Source organism: Salvelinus namaycush, chromosome 5 (assembly GCF_016432855.1).
Source record: "Salvelinus namaycush isolate Seneca chromosome 5, SaNama_1.0, whole genome shotgun sequence".
NCBI lineage: Eukaryota > Metazoa > Chordata > Actinopteri > Salmoniformes > Salmonidae > Salvelinus > Salvelinus namaycush.
The window spans coordinates 31,620,170-31,638,227 of NC_052311.1; the positions used below are offsets into that span (position 1 = coordinate 31,620,170).

General features: G+C 43.0%; 1 protein-coding gene across 2 annotated transcripts; it reads left to right on the top strand.

Annotated features, from left to right (window-relative positions):
* Positions 1 to 336: 336 nt before the first annotated feature.
* On the top strand, positions 337 to 17,486 carry LOC120048199 (CCR4-NOT transcription complex subunit 6-like). 2 transcript variants are annotated; one of them, XM_038993969.1, is made up of 12 exons: positions 337 to 451; positions 1,395 to 1,519; positions 1,830 to 2,016; positions 2,243 to 2,328; positions 2,448 to 2,552; positions 2,631 to 2,699; positions 2,909 to 3,066; positions 3,233 to 3,387; positions 4,131 to 4,285; positions 11,433 to 11,666; positions 12,378 to 12,586; positions 13,459 to 17,486. In XM_038993969.1, the coding sequence occupies exons 2-12, from the start codon at positions 1,408 to 1,410 to the stop codon at positions 13,693 to 13,695; spliced, it is 1,707 nt and encodes a 568-aa protein (XP_038849897.1). In that variant the 5' UTR covers positions 337 to 451; positions 1,395 to 1,407; the 3' UTR covers positions 13,696 to 17,486. The 2 variants fall into 2 exon arrangements, with proteins under 2 accessions (XP_038849897.1, XP_038849896.1); XM_038993968.1 differs by lacking the exon at positions 337 to 451 and having other exon boundaries at positions 458 to 1,519.
* Positions 17,487 to 18,058: the final 572 nt, after the last annotated feature.

Sequence of the window (18,058 nt, forward strand, 5' to 3'; positions counted from 1 at the left end):
ACCTATTCCACTCTGTTCAAAACAGATTGTAGTGTTGCGAACACAAAACTATATTGAGATCAAATGTTTCATCGATGAGAAAATGTGCAGAATGTCGGCCAAAATCCATCTCTTTCCATCTTCTACCACTGCTGACCACTGGGCTTCCTCTCACTACCAAATTTGGTAGTGTGTGGAAACGCCAAGCGGAGGCTTCACATTTATATATCCGGTGAAATATCTGTCACATTGGTCCTTCTGCGCCAAAGCCGTCCTGGTTCAACCGCAGATGGTGCGGTCCATCCAAGAGCTAACCAATAGCATCAAGCGTTGTTATCACACAGAGAGAAAAAAACCTGACAGTCGCCATGATGCTTGTTTGTTCCTTGTGATACAGCAGCGGAAACGAGAAAGTAGAAACAAAAGAGAGCACACACTCGTCCTCGCGATACAGATTGGTATGCGTTTGCAGGTAAAATCAACACAAGCGACGAGTTGCTTCGGGTGAAACAGATCCACAACTCAACTGTTTTCAATTATTGCTGCATAGGTGTTTCATAAAGTGCTACTTATGCATATATGAAGTCGGACAAGTTCGAAAAATGTAGATACCTAGCTTAGCTAGCCAACATTAGCTTTCAGCGGTGATTTCCATTAGGAATAGCCAGCATAGTTACGCTAGCTAGTTAGCCATAAGTGAGCTAGTTAGTTGCTACTCTGTCAGCCTAGCGTGTTATGGTCAGATACATCTAGAATAATATGCAGCCGTTAATATCTTCTCAATTCATTGGTTAGGTAACTATATCAGCTAACTATAATTCTCACGAAGTTATGTTGTAGCGGACGGCCGTTCGTTGGCTAATTTGCTAGTTAGCCCCTAACAGTAGCTAAAATTCTAAGCTATCTAGCTAAGTCCATTTTTCCTGACCCGATGCCGGCCTCAACGCGCCACCCAATTGTCTATCTAGCCGACCAGTTTGTGTTCTCTAACTATTTAGTGGTGGTTATTGCTCTGTGCGGCCTGTTGTGTAGAACTAACGTTAGTTGGCTGGCTAACTAGGTAACCGAGCTGTTGCAATGAGTATTATAAGTTCAACTTTATTGATTTCCCTCGCTGCTAAGTTGTAAAGCAACGCATTCTCATTGAACCGGATTTATTTCTGCAATTAGTATCAGCAGCCAGCCAATAATATGGCCACATCTTTGAGCCTCATTTCCAGAAGTTGTCAGAATCAAGCGAAGCCCTCTTGAAAAGTTACGTTCCTCTTTGCATGTTTGTAAAGTACCTAGAAAGTTGCTAGTGAACAGTCACTTTCAAAATGTCCGTTTTGTGCAATGGATATCTAATTGCGTTTGACATGCATGTTATCAGTGGATAGATATAATGTTCAGTTACTTAAAAAACTTTCCCCCAGTGTTACAGCAGGAATGCCCAAGGAAAAATATGAACCGCCAGACCCCAGGCGGATGTACACTATCATGTCAACTGAGGAGGCAGCCAATGGAAAGAAGTCTTACTGGGCTGAGCTGGAAATCACAGGTGAGCATTGCAGGGGGGTGGCCCAGAGGCTGTGGAGGGGTGCTGTTCTCATATTAGGACTCAGCAAGTGAGGATGCTCTAGTCTAGGCCAGTTTATCAACCATTTTTGTTCAGTGACCAGCATTCTCGTGCTTAGAGGATAAGGTCCTCTGTTTTATAAGCCTGTATATTGGTTTGACTTGCAAGTCCAGCATGATTGTTTACTCATGTATTAGATAGAAACAAACCTGTATCTGCTTTGCATGAAAAGCCACCACAGAGACATGACTCAACTGTGTGTTTATCTACCCCTCCTCATATCTCTCTCCAGGTAATGTCAGGAGCCTGAGCCCATCTCTGTGGACTCTGACCCACCTCACTGCCCTACATATTGCTGACAACTGTCTGTCACGCATCCCACCCGACATTGCCAAACTACACAACCTGTTGTACCTGGATCTGTCGTCCAATAAGATCAGGAGCCTGCCGGCAGAGCTCGGCCACATGGTGTCTCTCAGGTGAGCTGCTGGGAACCGCACTTCCCAGTATTCACTTTGTTCTAAACGTGTCACTAGTTGGTGCCTGAGAATAACCGTTGCCTGTTGGGCTCACAGAGCATTTACTTTTGCCTGTATAGATCACTGGTCAATGTGTTTATGGTTTATGGGAAAGTTGAGGAAGGGGCTGTATTGTCACAGGGGCTTGTCTCTGACACTTGTGTTTCCCTGTGTCTGTCCTCAACAGGGAGCTGCTTTTAAATAACAACCAGTTGCGGGTTCTGCCATTCGAATTGGGGAAACTGTTTCAGTTACAAACACTGGGGTTGAAAGGTGAGTGTGGCTTATCGTCTTGGTAACCCTTCCGTTCTGGGGACTCTATTGTAGATCCCGTTGCATAAAAAATAAATAAAAATGTAATTCAACGTTGTCTTCATTCCTGCTCCTATCAGGAAATCCACTTGCACAAGAAATCATGAGCCTGTACCAGGAGCATGATGGCATGAGGAAACTGTTGAACTACCTGTTGGACAATCTGGCAGGTTCAATCAAATGCAGTAAGTCACCCTCTTTCTCACATGACGTTTTAGCAAAAATTACTAATGGCTAACATGGACAACTCCTCCTGTCCCCAGCCCCCACAGAGCAGCCCCCGTCACGGTCGTGGATCGCACTCCAGGAGCCGGACCAGACGAGACCTTCTGGTGAGAGACCAGCAGACAGTCCCTGTACACGTGTGCACACACACACACACAGGCTGTTTTCCTAAAGAAGTTAAATCCGCTAAGTGTTTTGTTTCCTTGCCACAATACTACTGAGTATCGCGATACTGTTAAATTCCCGGCCCTAAAATAAGGATACACTGAATAAGGTTCTATATCCTACGTCTCTCCCTCCGTGTCCTCCCTCTCAGCGTTGTTCTCAGTGATGTGCTACAATGTGCTGTGTGATAAGTACGCCACGCGCCAGCTCTATGGCTACTGCCCTTCCTGGGCCCTCAATTGGGAATACAGGAAGAAGTCCATCATGCAGGAGATCATGAACTGCAACGCTGATATCATCAACCTACAGGTATGTGGGTAAACCTCGACCCAGTGTTAAACAACTCCTGTTGCAGTCATTTTGGTTTCTCTCTGGCAAGTCATTAATCAATGAACCTGATTTCCCTGCTACATGTTTTGGGTACATTAAGTCATCTGTCCACTTTAATGTATGGATTTTGATTTATTTTCTACAGGAAGTGGAGACGGAGCAGTACTACCAGTATTTCCTGCCAGAGCTGAAGGAGCACGGCTACGAGGGCTTCTTCAGCCCAAAGTCTCGAGCCAGAACCATGCACGAGTCAGACCGCAAACATGTGGACGGGTGCGCAGTTTTCTACAGGACAGAAAAGTGAGTGCACCGGAGGAGCACTGTCAATGCTTTCTTTTCTTTTTTTTCTCCACACAATGCTCATTGACTTGTTGCTAATAAAAGGCTGTACATGATGACGTAAAAAACACTTTTGCAGTTATGTTCCCACGTACCGAAAAAAAACAAAAAAACAATAGAAGTTAAATTTAACTCTACTGGTGGTTTTGTATCAAACCGTTGTGGTGATATAAATATAGCAAACTTGACCAATCTGGTTTTGGCGCATGCTCTCTCGACAACAGTTTGCTGATAAAGTGGATAGCTTATGTGGATGAGCAAGATCATTTTATTTGATAATTGTCAGCCGATTACAGATCATGTCACCAGCGTTCAAATAGCCTAACCTAGATATTTAGCCTATTGGAGATTTGCATGATCACTGTGCACTTAACCGCCATGTGAAGTTCATCATAATTGATTTCATCTGCCTAATAAACCTAATGCTTTTCCACGTTGTGGTGGTAGGTGTTTCCGCCACCATATCTCACATAATGAATTTTAATAACACAAAGATCCCACCATGTCAAACGAACAAATTGTCAGTTGACAATTCTAAAATTGTACCAACGTTTCCTGTTTCCATCAGCCCTGTTGTGAACTTTTTTTATGCGTCAGGTTATTCATCCACATGAAATAGTTGGATGGAAACCTGGTTACTTATCACATCTTGCTTCGTCTGTTTCTCTGCCCGTCTCTCTTTCCCCCTTGCCGCCTTCCCTCAGGTTCGGTGTGGTGCAGAAACACACGGTAGAGTTTAACCAGCTGGCCATGGCTAACTCTGAAGGCTCTGAGGCCATGCTCAACAGGGTTATGACCAAGGACAACATCGGAGTGGCCGTACTGCTGGAGGTCCGCAAGGAAATGATGGAGGAGTCCTGTGAGTGTTATGTCTCTTTTCAAACCATAGACCCTACACCTAGTTATGGCCCTCTCCCTTTTCTCACCCTAGACCAGTGATGGGCAACTTTTGATGGGGGTGTGGGCCACAAATAAATCTGAAGTCATCACGAGGGGCCGCAGTGGCAAGCTGGACTTTGTACCCACGTCATACCCACACATGCAGTCAGAGCCAGCCCTAGCCTTTTGGGGCCCCTAAGTTAACTTTTGTTGTTGGGGGGGGGTGGCACCCACCTTGCTAGCAAAACATTTTAGCGGCCACCGTCCTGACAGAGGAGAACTAACGTTTTGCAGTTCATTTCCAGCAGTTCTACACATTTTGTCATGGGGTGGAGAGAAATGTTTGCAGTGATATGAGTGACTAAATCAATGTGGGCCCCCTGGTCAGTAATTTGACCATGATTACTACAAGTTTAGATGGCTGCCTAAACTAATTTACCAATCTAAATATTTTTTTTGCTGACATGGGCTAATTGAGTGACTGTCAGTGACTGCCATAACAAGAGGAACTGCTGCTGCACAACCAAATTACAACTTGTTTTCTACTATTCTAACTCCCAACATTAGGTTGAGACCCCGACTGAGTTCCAAACAATTGAGATATATACATACATACAGTACCAGTTAAGTTTGGAAACCTACTCATTCAAGGGTTTTTATTTTTACTATTTTCTACATTGTAGAATAATAGTGAAGACAACACTTTGAAATAACACATGGAATCATGTAGTAACCAAAAAAGTGTTAAACAAATAAAAATATATTTTACATTTGATGTTCTTCAACGTAGCCACCCTTTGCCTTGATGACTGCCAACAGTTTGCAAAGCTTTCTCTCAACCAGCTTCACGAGGAATGCTTTTCCAACAGACTTGAAGGAATTCCCGCATATGCTGAGCACTTGTTGGCTGCTTTTCCTTGACTCTGCAGTCCAACTCATCACAAACCAATTCAATTGGGTTGAGGTCGGGTGAAGGTCAGGTCAAATAGTAAAAATAAAGAAACCCTTGAATGAGTAGGTGTGTGTAATATAAACACAACCATTTTGATAAGTTAAAGTTCATATAAGGAAATCATTCAACTGAAATAAATTCATTAGGCCCTAATCTATGGATTTCACATGACTGGGCAGCAGAGTATGTGAGCGAGGAGCGGAGCGTGCCCGATTTTTGACTGGAGTGGGGAGTGAGATTTCCGAAGGCTGGAGCGTCGGCCTTCTTGCCCGTTCCAGTAACGCTCACTTCATGAGCAAGAGGCATGCCTGCCACAGCATGGATTTGTAGTCTACTTGTGCTCCTAATAGCCCATTGCTTTAGCTACTGTCATGGAGTTTGCTAAATATATTTTCATAAAGAAACTGACAAAACGCTAAATCAAGGTGACTAACAAAGGTGAGGAGGGAGAGCTGGGATGTAGTGTCCACTGTTATGTGTAAGGCTTGGATGACACCTGCTGGTATGGTACTAAACTGTAAAGTTGCAGACCGGATGCCATTGTTCTACACGCGGGGTATGGAAGTAGTTACACACTGGCTACATGAAACATCCACAACTAAAGAATCATTGTGGAATATGAAAAGACACTTATCCCAAAGGTTTGATGGTGTACTTACTATGTGCACATGCTAAAATAAAGGAATGAGGTGGGTAGATAAGTGTCATTGTATTTATAATCAAAAAATCAGATCTCAAAATTTTTGATATTATCAATACAATGTGCCATAATTTGATTTTTGCCCAATAGGCCTGGCATATTCCCACGTTCAAGGAGCTTTCTGTTTTGATTAAGTTATTTTGCCTAAAAACCTTTTAGGTCTACCTAATAGAAAAATACAAAAACTCTGCCCAGCCTGGCAAGAGTGGCCAAAAGGGTGTTTAGCATCCCCAGTGGCTCTGCAAGTGTGGAGGGGATATTCTCCGCTGCTGGCCGGCTCTCGCATGAGCCTAAAGCCACAGGCTGGCCACGCTCGTGATTCTAAAATTGAATTCAAAGGCACTAATAAGTAATTTCATTGAATTTGTATTTAATTCTAAGTAAGTCACAGCCTATGTGCGATTTACGGACTTAGGACTTCATACAACAAAATGTTTAAATGCTGTGTGGTTTATGTCCCTACCATAATTGAAATGATAGAGCCTAAATTAATTTTCATTCCTCCTTAGGCTCCCGTTCTGGCTCCTGACCTATTTAATGTTTATATGCTGTTTAATGACATGTAGCCTTTTTGAAATTGTTAGTGTCTTACGTTCACCGTTTCATGTTTATTCTTACTTTTCATTCCAATCTTTATGGTATAGTTTCAATACATAAAACAATTGGTAGGTCCAGGTAGTCACAGAAATAAATGGTTTTGGTTAAATTATTATTTTAATGAATGGTGTGAATTTGGGAGCAGGATATTTTTTTTCTGTAGGCCTGGAGCGGTTTTTAGCAGAGCGTAGGAAAGGACATGGAGCGCTTGAGCAATGAGCGGCCAACTGCTGAACTTGACTCACATATTCTGCTAGGCAGGGGTGCAAGCATGGGGGGGTCCTGGGAAGGCATAGACCCACCCACTTGGAAGCCAGGCCCACCCACTAGGGAGCCAGGCCCAGCTAATCAGCATGTTTTTCCCCACAGAAGGGCTTTAATACATACAGAAATACTATTGGCACCCCTTCCCCTTCAGACGATCCCGCAGGTGAAGAAGCCAGATGTGGAGGTCATGGGCTGGAATGGTTACACGTGGTCTGCGGTTGTGCCGGTTGGACGTACTGCCAAATTCTCAAAAATTACATTGGAGGTGGCTTATGGTAGAGAAAATAACATTAAATTCTCTGCCAAAAGCTCTAGTGGACATTCCTGCAGTCAGCATGCCAATTCCATGCTCCCTCAACTTGAGACATGTGGCGTTGTAACAAAACTGTATGTTTTAGTGGCTTTTTATTGTCCCCAGCACAAGGTGCACCTGTGTAATGATCATGCTGTTTAATCTGCTTCTTGACATACCACACCTGTCAGGTGGCTGGTTTATCTTGGTAAAGGAGAACTGCTCACTAACAGGAATGTAAACAGATTTGTTCAAAACTATTTGAGAGAAAAAGCTTTTTGTGCGTATGGAACATTTCTGCTGTCTTTTATTTTAGCCCATGAAACATGGGACCAACACTTTACAAGTTTTTATTTTTTAAATACATGGGCCTACAAAGGGGGGTTGCCCATCGCTGCCGTAAATCCTAGACCTTGCTATGACACTATCCCATTCAGGGCTCAACATATATTTTTTTAGGATCCTAATTAGCTATTGCGAAAGCAGCAGTTACACTTCCTGGGGTCAACATAAAACATGACATGATGCATAACAAAAATAAACAAGAACAGCTCACGGACAGAGCTACATACATTTTAAAAACAGAGCACACAGCTTACATATCGATACATACACACTAAATATCTAGGTATCTACGTTAAAGTAAACACGTTTTGGAAATGCATAACGCCATCTACCCAGTTATCAAATAATGTTACCGGTATAATCAGTTCTTTGCCAGCCAGCTAAAGTTTATTTTAGCCTGCTTGCTAGCCAACCACCACAGTCGACATATCTAAGTAGTAAGCTAGAGAACAACTAGTCTAGCACTGGCAGGAACCCACAGAACCCAACAAAAAGCCAGCAGATATAAAGTAGAGAGCGGAGACTTATCGATTGACGGCTGAGTTGGCCACCAAGTCAAGGGCCAAGGAGAGGCCTTCAGCGGGAGAGGTCGATTCACTGGCCGAGGGAGTCCGCTTTTCCTATAGTGAGGTAAATCCACATTGAATTTACCCAGTTTATCGCCATTGCTGCTGATATTTGCGATGTACCTGTAGACTACCACTTCCAAACACAGGAAACGAGGAGATGCAGTTTTTTGCATGAATTTATGTTTTTTACTTTGGATGTACATAGTAGCTCACCAGCGCCAATACTTGGTTTGGAGTGTAATTGCATGTTAGCTGCTAGCCATGCTAATGTTAGCCAGCTGGACCTACCTAGGTAGCACTGGTTCTCCATATGACGTTGATAAATAGTGCCTTGTGTTTGGTTCCTAACATAAGTTAATAAATATGTATAAATGCTAAAACATAACTGTGTAGTTAGTTGTAGTCACGATCTGGTTACCTATAGCTAAGTCTTTGACCACAGTTACTTTGAGTAAAAACTCATGCTTCCTACCATTTTTAAAGTCACATTTTTTATGTTACGGTCCCCACTACATCAAGAAATACTTACATGTAATTTTGTGGCTTCAAAGCATCTCATTGGCCAATGTATAGCATCAGCAATCCAGAGTTTAAATACATACTCATCCGTTCAAAAGTTTGGGGTCACTTAGATATGTCCTTGTTTTTGAAAGAAATTGTAAGGACAGGTGGAAACTTGTGCTAATTAAAGAAGCAATAAAACTGGCTTTCTTTAGACTTGTTAAGTATCTGTAGCATTAGCATTTGTGGGTTCGATTACAGGCTAAAATGGCCAGAAACAAAGACCTTTCTTCTGAAACTCGTCAGTCTATTCTTTTTCTGGGAAATTAAGGCTATTCCATGCGAGAAATTACCAAGAAACTGAAGATCTCGTGCAACGCTGTGCACTACTCCCTTCACAGAACAGCGCAAACTGGCCCTAACCAGAATAGAAAGAGGAGTGGGAGGCCCCGGTGCACAACTGAGCAAGAGGAAAGTACATTGGAGTGTCTAGTTTGAGAAATAGACGCCTCACAAGTCCTCAACTGGCAGCTTCATTAAATAGTACCGGCAAAACACCACTCTCAACGGCAACAGTGAAGAGGCGATTCTATATTTAATTTTGGATTGGAGATGCTTAATGTGAGTCTGGAAGAAGAGTTTACAGTCTAACCAGACACCTAGGTATTTGTAGTTGTCCACATATTCTTGGTCAGATCCGTCCAGAGTAGTGATGCGGGAGGGTGCAGGCAGCAATCGGTTGAAGAGCATGCATTTAGTTTTACTAGCATTTAAAAGCAGTTGGAGGCCACAGAAGGAGTGTTGTATAGCGTTGAAGCTCGTTTGGAGGTTTGTTAGCACATTGTCCAAAGAAGGGCCAGATGTATACAGAATGGTGTCATCTGCGTGGAGGTGGATCAGAGAATCACCTGCAGCAAGAGAGACATCATTGATACGTACGTACGTACATACATAAAGAGAAAAGAGTCGGCCGGAGAATTGAATCCTGTGTCCATAGACTGCCAGAGGTCCGGACAACAGGCCCTCCGATTTGACACACTGAACTCTGTCTGAGAAGTAGTTAGTGAAGCAGGCGAGGCAGTCATTAGAGAAACCAAGACTGTTGCGTCTGCCGATAAGAATGTGGTGATTGACAGAATCGGGCAAGTTGCTGCAGGGGGTGCTGAGATGTTGGCCAGGGTAGGGGTAGCCAGGTGGAAAGCATGGCCAGCTGTGGAAAAATGCTTATTGAAATGATTGATTATTGTAGATTTATCGGTGGTGAGTGTTACCTGTCCTCAGTGCAGTGGGCAGCTGGGAGGAGGTGCTCTTTTTCTCCATGGACTTTAGTGTCCCAAACCTTTTTGGAATTAGTGCTACAGGAAGCAAATTTCTGTTTGTTTGATAAAGGTAACCGTAGCTTTCCTAACTGACTGTGTATATTGGTTCCTGACTTCCCTGAAAAGTTGAATTATTTGGTGGATATCCACATGGCTTAGAAATGGTCTCACCCAGTCGGTTTTCAAGGGTGTACCACAGCAGTTTATCTTCATCTCACTTTAAACCTAGAACTTCAATAGGGGAGTGGCTGTTGCTGCACTTTTCTGGCTTGTGTCCCATGGCTGTGCTCTGCCTTTTTTTAAAGGCAATCAGCAGTTGCTACATCCATTTTTGGACTTATATTCCTCAAGAATCAATGGGTACATGAGCTTAGTTCAACTGTTGTACCCCATCAGAAGCCAAAATAAAAACACCATGTGAAGTGTTGGTCCCATGTTTAGTGAGCTGAAATAAAAAATCCCAGAAATGTTCCATACTCTCAAAAAGCGTATTTCTCAAATGTTGTGCACACATCTGTTTACATCCCTGTTAGTGAGGATTTCTCCTTTGCCAAGATAATCCATCCACCTGACAGATGTGGCATAGAATCTGATTAAACAGCATGATCATTACACAGGTGCGCATTGTACTGGGAACAATAAAAGGCCACTCGATAAGGTGCAGTTTGGTCACACAACACAATGCCACATATGTCTGAAGATTGGAGGGAGCATGCAATTGGCATGCTGACTGCAGTAGTGTCTACCAGAGCTGTTGTCAGAAAATGTAATGTTAATTTCTCTACCACAAGCCGTACCAAACTTTGTTTTAGATTTTGGCAGCATGTCCAACCGGCCTCACAACCGCCGACCATGTGTATGGCGTCGTGTGGGCGAGCGGTTTTCTGATATCAAAGTTGGGAACAGAGTGCCCAGTGGTGGTGGGGTTATGGTATGGGCAGGCATAGGCTACGGACAATGAACACACTTGCATTTTGTCGATGGCAATTTGAAATGCACAGAGATACCGTGACGAGATCCTGTGGCCCATTGTTGTGCCCGTTCATCCACTGTCATCACCTCATGTTTCACCATAATAATGCACGGCCCCATGTCGCAAGGATCTGTACACAATTCCTGGAAGCTAAAAATGTCCCAGTTCTTCCATGGCCTGCATACTCACCAGACGTATCACATATTGAGCATGTTTGGGATGCTCTGGGTCGACGTGTACAACAGCATATTCCAGTTTCCACCAATATCCAGCAACTTTGCACATCCATTCAAGAGGATTGGGAAAACATTCCACAGGCCCCAATCAACAGCCTGATCAACTCGATGCAAAGATGTCGCACTGCATGTTGCATTTATATTTTTGTTCAGTATTGTAAATATTATCAGGAAAACTATGGCCTCAACATGGTTAAACTATAATATTGATATCATGGATGGCAATACTTGCATCCATGGCTCTGTTTTATGATTTTAAAGACATGTTCCATTTATCCAGCTTTTTTCCAAAACAGTGGTGGTGACTTTTTTGTTTCTACTGCTTATTGACCATTTAAAGTAACCCCAACACATTTATTTTCTCCCTTTTCTCCAGCGGGGAAGTCTCTGCATGGCATGGAGAAACAGCTCCTCCTGGTGGCTAACGCCCACATGCACTGGGACCCGGAGTACTCCGACGTCAAGCTGGTCCAGACCATGATGTTCCTGTCTGAGGTGAAGAACATTGTGGACAAGGCCACTCGCAGCCTCAAACTCTCCTCTGTCTCTGGGGAGACCAATGGCATCCCTCTTGTTCTCTGTGCCGACCTCAACTCTCTACCAGACTCTGGTGAGTGGCTGGGTTAGAAGGTGTTAGGTTCTAATTCTGAGTAAAAAGTCACCGGACACTATGAAAGCTCAAACCAAGGTTATTTGTCCCATTGGGTCAATACAGCTGCATTAGACAAAGACATGTTTACAATAGTTGTGATTTATAGGAACTTTAAGTGGAGTCTCCTCCTCTCTAAACATTGTGTCTTTATTGCTAGGCAGGAAACTAAGTGATACGGGCAATAAACTTTTCTCCCTTAACCTGACCTGACTTCGACCCTCTTCATCACTAATCCGTGGCTCTCTCCCCCCATCAATGCTGCCACGTGATTGTTTTACCTGCACTCAGCACATTTTCAAGCTTAATTGCACACACCGTATACCTTCCTCCTACAGATAAACATTAACTTCTGTTGTATACCCTCTAAACCTAAGCACTCTATTTCAATAGGATACCTGATAATTAACACTATCCCAAGTTTAGGACTTAGTACTCAGAAGCCGTCAAAGGTAAAGGTATAAGTGATAAATATAGTGATGGGCCCACTAGCTGCTTGCTTGGTGATTTTTACTTTGAATGAAGGAATTAACAGACACTTATGGGTTGTGTTCGGTAGGGAAAACGTTTTGCAATGGAAAAGGAACATCTGTCGTCATTGGACAAGTTTAGGTAGCACATTCCCCTATACTGAACAGGACTTATGTAAACCCCTACCGTCCCTCTCTCCAGGTGTGGTGGAGTACCTGAGTCAGGGTGGAGTGGACTGCACCCACAAGGACTTCAAGGATCTTCGCTACCTTGACAGCCTCACCAACTTCAACTGCAATGGCAAGAACGGCAACTCCACGTCCAACTCCAGGATCACCCACGGCTTCAAGCTGAAGAGCGCCTACGAGGACAGCCTGATGCCTTACACCAACTACACCTTTGACTTCAAGGTGAGGGAGCCACACAAACGTAGGCAGACCTGAAGCAATGTCTCTGACACCGCCTTCTGACAGGGCTACAGATTGCTGTTTGTCCTTGTCCTGATTAATCAGGAAATACTATTTTTACGACATTGAAATTGACCCATGGATTTTTCCACAGCATTACACCTGCTTTGCGAAAGGTTTCATGTACTCTGACATTTTGTCCACTGTTTCTAATTGTTAGGCAGGATGTTCTCTTCCTCAGTCATCAGCTTTTCCGTTAGCCGGAAATGTACTTTTGTACTGATTTTAAAAGAAATATCTCTAAATTACATTTAGCAATGCATGGAAGTTGGTTCAGGTTGTTTGTCTTTCAAGCGCATCATCGCTCTACTCTTCCTGTCTGCAGACTTGTAGTATTGTATCAACTAATACCGGCCCACAAGTATCAGTTATTGAGCAATATTTTGCTAATTTACAGAAATGTCATGCAGGTCCACCAAGGTGGTTGAGTAGTTGGCTTAGAAATGCTAAAACATTTGCAAAGCTACATTTGCACAGCTACATCGCTATTGTACCAATGAATGGATCGCAGACAAGTGAAAAAAGACATTAACACTAAAATGGAGGATATTGCCAACCACATGACAAAGGAAGATGTGCATTGTGCAAGGAGCCAACGCTCACTTTGTAGGGTATCATTCCTGCTTGTTTAGCTCAATCGTTGCAGTCAATTCGGCAGTCGGCACTGGGCGTTCCTTAAAAAGCAATATCCTGCACGTAACACCATTCAAACCGTTTTTTATTTGATGGCCGGTTTGCCCTCCTAATTAAAATCTGTTTTGTAAACCCTTTCACTCATCCCCCTCTTCTCTCTCTCGTGCTCTCTTTCTCCTCAGGGTGTGATTGACTACATCTTCTACTCCAAGCCTCAGATCAATGTGCTCGGCATCCTGGGTCCCCTGGACTCCAACTGGCTCCATGAGAACAATATCAGCGGCTGCCCGCACCCCCACATCCCCTCTGACCACTTCTCCCTGTTCGCCCAGCTGGAGCTGCTGCTGCCCAGCACTCTGCCTCAGGGCCAGGCCAACAACCAGGTCAACGGCATCCACCTGCCTGGAGGACGCAGGTAGTGGTGAGACAACCCCACTCCAGGGGTGCTGTATGCTATAGCAGTGTGCAGCCTCTAGCCCTCCAGCTCTTCTCTCGTTGTCACTTGGAGGAAAGAAGACGAGACGGAATACACAACCAACCTGTAAAATAAGAATCAGCCGCACAGTGAGGTCTGGCCAACAGGGATTTCAATTATATATTTTTTATTTTCCTCATTGTCGTTTTCCATTTGTTTCCATTTAGAAAATGTCAATCCTGTGTTGTGTTTTGGATTCCTACCCCCCCCTCCCCCTTGGTCATTCTTACACATAATGCTTTTGTAACTCTTAAACAGATAGAAGGGATGCTAGCTTCGAATATCACCATATCCCCTCTGGCTCCCGTATAGATATTTAGATCTTTAGCAATATCACCTGACTCTTGTTGTCTTTGACATGACCTGTGCAGTCTTGAACAATGGCACAAGAAATACCTTTTATCACTCGAGAGCTGTGCACACCCTTCACAAGGCAAGGAGAGAAAGGACACCACTTCTAAAGCTTACAGCTGATAGTCTGTCCTATACCAATCTCAAACCAGCAAAAATGGCAGCAACAGACATGTCTAATGTCTCAGCCAAGGCTAAGAGTGGGCCTTGTCTTTTCTCTCCCCACTGAGATCAATGTGATGGTATATCTATCTACCATAATATGGTGTGCCGCTCCTCCTTTCTGTGCTATAGGGCCAATCTCTGTGGGTCCAAAATGGTGGTGCTCACCTGGTGCTACCAGTCCACTACTATTGACTAATAGAACCTAGTCAGTTGTCTCCCTCTCCAAGTGGTGCAATAGGAACTGGTGCATGTAGACTGATGTCACTGCTGAGGGGCAATTCCACGGTAACCGTGACACTGACTCCGATTTGTAACTTTCAAATGTATGTCAAACAAAAACCAATGATTGCAAAGTTAAACTAACATACAACTCTATGCACAAGGACTACTTTTTAACAATTTCCACAGAATTTTTAAAGAAACGCATTTAATTGGAACAGTGCAGGTGCAAAGTTTGGTAACAGAATGACGGTGTATGCTGTCACCAACTTTTCATCTGCACTGTTCATCAAGTAAACGTTTTTGTTCAGTCTTCTGTGGGAATTGTCGAAAGTAGGCCTTGTGCGTAGAGAGGGTTTGTTTGACATACGTTTTTAAATTGAAAAATCGGGATCTCTGTTCCTGTGAAATTGCCTTGAGGAGTTTTTAGATGTTGATTATTATCCTTTTAGGAAAGGATGACGGCAACCACCAAATACACTTGTCTGGACCTGTTGTATGGAAGCAAGTAAGCTCTAGTTAGCGGAGGCTTGTTGGCATGCCGGTCAGGCATAGTGCTAAAAAAATGTATCTGTATCCTCTGGATTGGAACAGATTTGAATGATTTTAAGTAGTTGAATAACATGTAATTAGTGGCCAGCGACCATCCCCTTTTGCACACTGTTTTTCCTCTGCATGCGTACGTGACAGAGTCATTGACTTAGTCTTGTTAATAGGACTTCATTTGGACCAGGGATGTGCAACTCCAGTCCCTGGGGGCCGGAGTGGTGTCACACTTTTTCACCTTCTCTAGCCAACACAGCTGATTTTTAAACTAATTGGGTTTTAAACTATCATGATTAGTTGATTTATAGGAGTTGGGTGTGTTAGCTGGGGCAAAATTGTGACTGCAATCAGGCCTCCCCGAGGACTGGAGTTGCCCATTCCTGATTTGGACCATATACCACCTTTTGTAATGGGGTAGGGGATTTTGGCTGAGGGGCAAGGCAACGGAGGAAATTCTCAACGAAACATTTTTCAGATTTGTTACTTTTTAAAGAGGGAGGGCAATAGCTGATGTACAGGAGTTTAAACCAGCAATCCTCTCACTGTCACACACGTGGACATACACAGATCTTGTAGCACTGTCTCTTGAGGCCAGTAGTCATTTTTCCCTCAGCCATAAATTCCGTACGCTACAGCAGTGGGTTTTTTCACAAGTGTTTGTACAGAATATAAATCTAGATTGTCTTTACACGATTGTATATGAGTCACAAAAGACCTGTTTTCTGGCAGGGTTTTTTTGTACTATGAGTAAATTATGATCCAATTTGAAGAAAGAAAAAGACAGGATTGTATTGTAAACTATGGCAATTTTTTTTTTTATCCAGTAAATGTTAAGATGAAATTGAAATGACCAGCTTGTACAAAAGACGTAAGGGGTTGTTCCAGGCGTTCGCTGCCACTACTTTGCACTCCCGCCCTAGGTTAACTGTTTTTATGTATCAGTATTGCTTGTTTTCCTGTTATGATTTGAGAACATGTTTCTCAGATTGTAAATAGACCTACTGACTAAATATGATGCATCTTCAAATCCATTCTATTTACAAGCCATTGGTCCATACTGCTGCCAGCCTGCCACCAACCGACCCATTCATCCACTCACAGTTCAGACTAAAGTAAGGTTGGGTCTCCAATAACACCCTATTTACTATAGTGCACTAATTTTGGCCAGTCCCATGTGGCTCTGTTCAAAAGTGCACTAAATAGGAAATAGGTTGTCATTTCAGATTGATCCTAAGAGTGATTTTTGCATCACGCACATCCAGTATCCCACAATTAGTGTTGTACAACCGGAACATTGTGCCTCGCCATAGCCGTTTTGTTGTCTTGCACTATTTACAGTCGGCGAACTCCGGAACAACCTCTTCTCCATTTATTTTTTAAATACTGTCCACACATTTGATGTCCTTTGGGGTTTTTGTTATCGTTTTGTATTTTCTTTCTTTTTTTTGTATGAGCTGTGACAATTGTGTATATACTCCTTGTTGAGCGATCTAGTAATCCGGTATGGAATATTTGTCAAGCTTTAGTTTTTTTCCATTGGGGGCAAAGTGAAGACCTCTTCTCTTCTGAACCCCCTTACTTCCAGAATGTTTTGCACCCTCCGTGTACTTTAGATCAGCTCCTAGAACCCCGTTGATAGTCCCTTATCACCATGGTCACCTAGCCTGTCTTGCCCCTCCACCACTGAATTCTGAATCTAGAGAAGCATGTTCCCCCTATACCTAGCCCTATGTCCAACCCTCTAGACACTTAACAGTCAAGTGTATTACTTTAGTCCTTTTAACCCCGCTACTGAAGCCTCTGTGCGGTACCGTCTGTGAGGAACTGACCCGTCTCCCCGTCTGTCAGGTGGCCCAGACAGACGTTATCCATCTCTGTTCTGTTACCATCGGGACTGAAATATGTCCGCGGTGACTGACTATATATTGCAACGGTCACATTTTTAAACAGGAAATGGAATGATCACGCCCCCCCCCCACCTCCTTTCCCACATTTATTATTGAATAAATTAAAATCCCCTTTTTAAAGTAAATATGATGCTTTCGCCACTGTGCTAAAGTTAGAATTTTATGAATTTTTACAGAGGGGAAAGGTTGAAATGGGGAATATAAATTGAGTCCTTGTTCAAAAGCTTTTTTTCTGACCTTACTTTCCCCCCTTGATATATTTTATTTGTTTTGAACAGAAACAAATGTCCAGTTTGATACCCCTGAATTGCTGGTAGTATTGTAGTAGATTTAAAGACTTAGCTTTTTTTGTAAAGTGTGAATAAAAGATGTATCTCATGTTTCCTTCCTAAAACTTTGAGTTGTGTATATCCTATGATTGCTACATTTTTCATTTTTACTCATTGCTTTTCCATACCTTACCCCACCTTTCCATCAACCAAATTATTCTCTTTTTTGGTAGAAATGATAGTCATTTTTTTTATCATTAAAACATTAACTTGGTCAACTTTGGGTCGCTGTAAAAATGGAGGCAGAATGCTTATCGAATGAAGATTCCTAAGCGGAGTAGTTTAACTCCAAACGTGAATAGTTCAACTTTTTCTCTGCTGCTGTATTTGGGATGTCGCTTAGGCTAGCAGATGTATACTATTGTCTTAGACCAGGATAGCATTGTCTTATTAGCCGATTCAGTTCTAGACAGCACTATTGTTGACTGGTGTGAAACCAACATGAATGTAAAACGAAGCAAAAAACTTCCTGCTGGTAGCTAGACTGAGGGTTCTACTACAAAGCAGGATCAATGAGTTAGCCAGCTAACTTTTGAATAACAACCAGAAATAACTACATTTTCTGGTTCCTTTTTAAAGATGCAATCAAACTTTTGTGTAATTTCAGCTAGTAGTTTTGAGTGGTGCTCACGATCCAAAAGTGGCCCCTGTTTTGTGTACTAAGTCATCCATTTCAAATGTTGCAGTTCGTGTGGTATGTAACGAAACCAATTCATACTATGTTATGAATTTGTGCTTAAGATCCTGGCGTGCCTCTTAAGGAGACTAAACTTAGATTTGTTTTTGGTTG